The sequence below is a fragment of the Xyrauchen texanus genome, chromosome 19, assembly GCF_025860055.1.
Source record: "Xyrauchen texanus isolate HMW12.3.18 chromosome 19, RBS_HiC_50CHRs, whole genome shotgun sequence".
In the NCBI taxonomy this organism is placed as follows: Eukaryota; Metazoa; Chordata; class Actinopteri; order Cypriniformes; family Catostomidae; genus Xyrauchen; species Xyrauchen texanus.
Window position 1 is genome coordinate 41,981,013 of NC_068294.1, and position 4,906 is coordinate 41,985,918.

The following is a 4,906-nucleotide window of genomic DNA, read 5'->3' on the forward strand; positions in this document are numbered from 1 at the left end:
ATTATCTTTTACCTACAATATTTATTAAAAACACATATAACTTACGTTGCAAAATGTACACTCCAATCAGATTGCCCGAATGCAGGGCTGCAGCAAAGGTGGTAATGATTCTAGGGGCCCAAAGGTCCAGGAGGGGCCCACAACAAATTCAAAACTGTATTTTTAATAGGCATCCAATAGAGCAATATACAGTTAGAGGACCCAGAAATCCTTGCCCGAATGCAACACCTTTGGGGCCTGGGTGCACAGGTTTATATAAAAGACATATTTAAGATTGAGATGTCCCCCTCAAGGTCCATAGTGGCTACAACCCTGTCCAGAGGAGTTAACAGAGTTTGCTCTGGACTTTCTATGTATATAAAATGTGGATGTGGATTTTTGTACACTATTCAGTATTTTTGGGCAGGTGAGGACGGTACCATGATATAGTAATGGTATCAGATGGAAATACCACGGTACCGTACTTTGTAATATACCATAACACTGAATAATTAACATATTAATATACAATGCAATATCAGGGACTAAAAAACTAAATGTTTTTTATTTCGGTTCTGTCTGAGCAAAAATGTTATTTTTCAGTTCTGCTTCAGAAGTCCTGCAGCCTCACTTCCAAAATAAAAAAACAGTTAATAACGTTTCTTGTTAAAATGACAGTACTCTAAGCTACGTACACACTGCCAGCGACATCGCGCGCGACAGCGACTCCATCCCATTCATTTTCAATGAGAGCACAGCGACTTTCGGCGACACGAGCTGATGTGGGCTGGACACCAGCGACGCGACAAAGTTGAGACCAAGTGTGCCGCACAAGCCCTCAAAAGTGAAGCCAAAACGTCTCGATCGCCCCCCGGTGACTGGTCCTAGTATAGGTCATAAACCCCGCCTCCCCATGTTATTCAACGGGACGTGAGACCAACTAAACTATTAAATTACACTTCACATATCTTTTTTCCAAAGATAGTTTCTGTCATTTACTGTCGTTTCTATCACGTTGATGTCATTTCAAGTGTTTGTTTTCAAAATAAGTTTGTTTTTAGTTATTTGATGCTATAAAAACGCTGCTGTGACATCATGATTGACAGCTGTGATTGACAGGTTCTCTGAGCGAAGTAGTCACTGAAGCACCAACTGACTTTTTTTCGGGATCTTTGGAGGACTGAGGAGATTGGAGCTTTAAATTTAATATCTAAATTTCTATAATTAATTATGTCACACCGTCATAAGTCAAAAGTCAAAAGTGCAGGGGCGTGTGCTTGCGATTGATTCAGCGAGAGTGAGGGCGGGGCCTTGATTTTGCGGCTTTACTTCCTGCCCACTACTGCGCAGGTCTGGTCTCGAAATCGCAACTGCGCAGACTCAAGTCCCAAGATGTCAGCGCCATATCGGGACACTGGCGGCTTCAGTTCTCACCAATGGAAAAGAGTGAAGGGACGTCGTCCATCTTTTTTTACAGTCTATGGTTGCAACCATCAAAGATGAATGAGAAACAAGGCGTGCTGTTTGCCACAGCGGCTGATTATCTGCGGCGAAAACGCAAACGCAGGTCTGTCTGGGTCCACAAAACCATTAAATCTCGGAGTCAGCACGGCGAGTACCACCGGCTGGTGCAAGAGCTGCGGCTGGATTTACCATATCCATATCATAGAGCACTGGAAAATTGCTAACAGCAAGAATTAGTCTTTCATCCATCTTTCCATTACTGCAGGAGCTGAGAGACAGAGAGACAGAGAGAAGGATCACGTGAGCTCTCCCGTCGTCTCTCCTATTGGCTGTCGCTTCCGTTAGTCGCTCTTCATTTGAATAAAGTTGAACTTGTCTCAACTTTGTCGCGTCGCTGGACACGCCCACATCTAGTCGCCAACGGTCGCGACAGCTCGTGTCGCCGGAAGTCGCTGTGCTCTCATTGAAAATGAATGGGATGGAGTCGCTGTCGCGCGCGATGTTGCTGGCAGTGTGTACGCAGCTCAAGGGGTGGGTGAAATACCAATAGGAGTTTTGTAAGACCTTGCAAGAGAAACAAGCAACCTGGTCTGGAAAAACAAGCCCAAAATAAGCAACTTGCCTCACCAAAATAGTTATAGAGTTATAACCAGTTACTAGCATTTAAAAAAAAAACAATTCACTCCGGAACAATAAAAATCACTTTGTTGCAGCTTTCATTTACATTTGGCAAAAAAAAAACAACAACAAAAAAAAACGTTCTTATTCGGTTTTTGTTCCTTGAACCGTTTTAGTTCCTGATAAATTTATATAAGGTACTTAAAAGACGTGTGCTTGCCACAGTCACAATACAACATCCATTACTACCACAATTTTACCAAAAAGCATCATGTAACAATACTATAGTTTTGCGACATGCACCATGTTAATACAGTCCCTGTTTCATAAATATGATAATCACACAGTATCATGGTACTATGGATAAAGTACTATAGCGTTACTATCGCTAATACCATCACAGTGCTATAAGTGATACCTGTTGTCTATTATTCTGTTCAACATTGGTGGTTCCGTGACATTAAAAGACATTGAAAAAGAAGCAAGCACGTGGCATTGATGTCTTATGGTGCCCAGCCACCTCTGGGCACATGTGGGCAGCTCCCACTAACTGAGTCCCTCTGCTCTGGAGCTCTGAGGATCAGGCGTGATCCTTTAAGCCTCCCAGGATCAAGTGCGCGTGGGATCTGCTTTTACTTTGCACTTACTCTATGAGTGAGACATAAGTAGCAATCAACTCACCCACTTTAAACTGAGACGTCTGGTCCGTTTGAACTCCGTGGTCATCCAGCAACATCATGTGCAGAATACCGAACGAATTCTGTATCCCGAAAATCGAGCCGTTGCACCAAGTAGCGGCAAACACCACGACCCAGCCGAACCCTCCCTCGGGCGGAACGAAACCGGGTCCAGGGTGTCCCGCGGTGGGGGCGGGTGGAGTCGCCGGACGCTTGTCTGTGCCGCTGGTTTGTATCAGCTGCACCGTGCTGTCCTCTGGCGCGATTTTATGCACCAGTTCCTCGTATTGTTCAGTCTCTGGGTTTGGCTCCATTGTGGAGGGAGAGGGCTGTTTATCCTGTCCAGCCTGCAGTTCAGGAGTCGATTCCTCCGGACTACCTCCTCCTGCAGTGTTCTCAACATTGCTTGCGGAGTGCATCCTACATGCAGCGGACGCAAATATCGCTCATATACAACTCGTTTATCATATGTGTCCGAATGGGTGAATCAAAAGAACAGCAAAAAATGAAACCACCTCTAGAGTTTTACAAAGATGTGAAAGCAAAATCCAACCCACACAATCTCTTGACACGCTTGGACAGAGCTTTGCATGGATGACAACTCATAATCCGATCGATAATGCCCAAATCCGGTTATGAGAGATCACTCGTAATGATAAAGCAACAGGACGTCCAGCAAACGTCCTCTCAGGAAAAAGAACGCACCGAGTCCAAAGCTCCGTTCACATCCCTTTATCTAAAACCAAACATGCACCGACTCCTCCTCTATCATTTGTTTAATATTTATGCCAGACCCCGGTGGGCTGCTCCGTTCACTTCTCCGCTGTTACAATGTTACAATTAAACGTTCCAACCCGTCAATAATGATTGTGTGCCGTTCGATTTACCAGTTAAACGTTATAAAATACCAATACGCATTCTGAGCTGCTAAAATGTAACACTCATTCTACACACTGAACGTTCCAATCACGCCAACGTTCGTTACGCGCTGTTAAACGTTACAATTAAACGTTCTAAACGCACGAACGCTCATCATGCGCTGTTCAAATGTAACAATTAAACGTTGTGAACTACCAGTCCTCGTACTGCACTGTTTAATGTAATCATGAATAGTTCTAAAGCTCATCATGCGCTGTTAAAATGTAACAATTAAAAGTTCTAAACACAATGTGATCGTTCCACAAATGTTACACTGTAACAGTTAAGCGTTCCAAACGAAACAACGCGCTTGAAACTATGTAGCACGACATTAAACAACATCCATTAAACCCGATACGCTTGCCGCGCTAACCCGCTGGAGGAACGGATTTAAAATTCCACCGGCGCAGGATTACTAAAAGAACCGGATACCGGAGACCACCCCTCCTCTCGCGATTCAGACCGTACCGCAATTGGCCTGAAACAAGGAAGCGCTCTGGACACCGTGTAGATGACGGTGAGACGGTGAGAGGCAAGTGCTCAAAGAATCAATGTGCAGAGAACTGAAGCATCGAGGAGATGACCCTTCTAAAGTGTCAATAATTCCGAGGGCAGCTTTTTGGGCTTTATCCAGGGTCATGGCAGAGTGTTCGGCTCTTGTGAACAGCAGATGGCGGCTAATCGATGCATATAGACACGTAAAGCTCGTGTTTGGGTAGCCATGACGGGTTATTATGGTATGGAGGGGGAGGACCCGTGACGCGCTTCCCCGTACAGTAATGCTTCCAATGTGACCACACACACACACAACACACACAACTATTCTTCCATACATGGAAAAATCTATGCTAAAATAATCATGCCTTTTAAAAATGAAAGACAGAGGCTCTATAGACACATAAATGTTTTGCATTTTCGTTTTGGTAGTATTTAAGCTTATTTTACCCACTGATTTAGCTTTTAGTTCATTATCTTGCCAAGGTGACACTATCGGATTACTATTTTTGTTTGTATATTTACATGCTTAAAATATTTTCTTGCCCTCCTGCTGATTGCTTTGCTTTATTTACGGGTTATTTATTATGATTTGCTGCCTTGGTTTTAATAAATCACAGGTGTTTTTCAGTTCGGCCTGCGATGACCGTAGTTGACCACTAGAGCGCAGCAGATACCAGCTTGAAGCGCATGACTGGTGACGCCCCCTTTTGGATTTTGCCCAACCCCCTTTTGCACTAACCTCGCCGCATTCT

At 44.2% G+C, this 4,906-nt stretch overlaps 1 protein-coding gene across 1 annotated transcript in view; it reads right to left on the reverse strand.

Annotated features, from left to right (window-relative positions):
- Positions 1 to 4,365, reverse strand: part of slc16a2 (solute carrier family 16 member 2) — a 42,325-nt gene extending 37,960 nt beyond the window's left edge. The window contains 1 exon segment of the mRNA XM_052149683.1: positions 2,743 to 4,365. Within this exon segment, the coding sequence (XP_052005643.1) occupies positions 2,743 to 3,157 (415 nt within the window). The 5' untranslated portion in view covers positions 3,158 to 4,365.
- Positions 4,366 to 4,906: the final 541 nt, after the last annotated feature.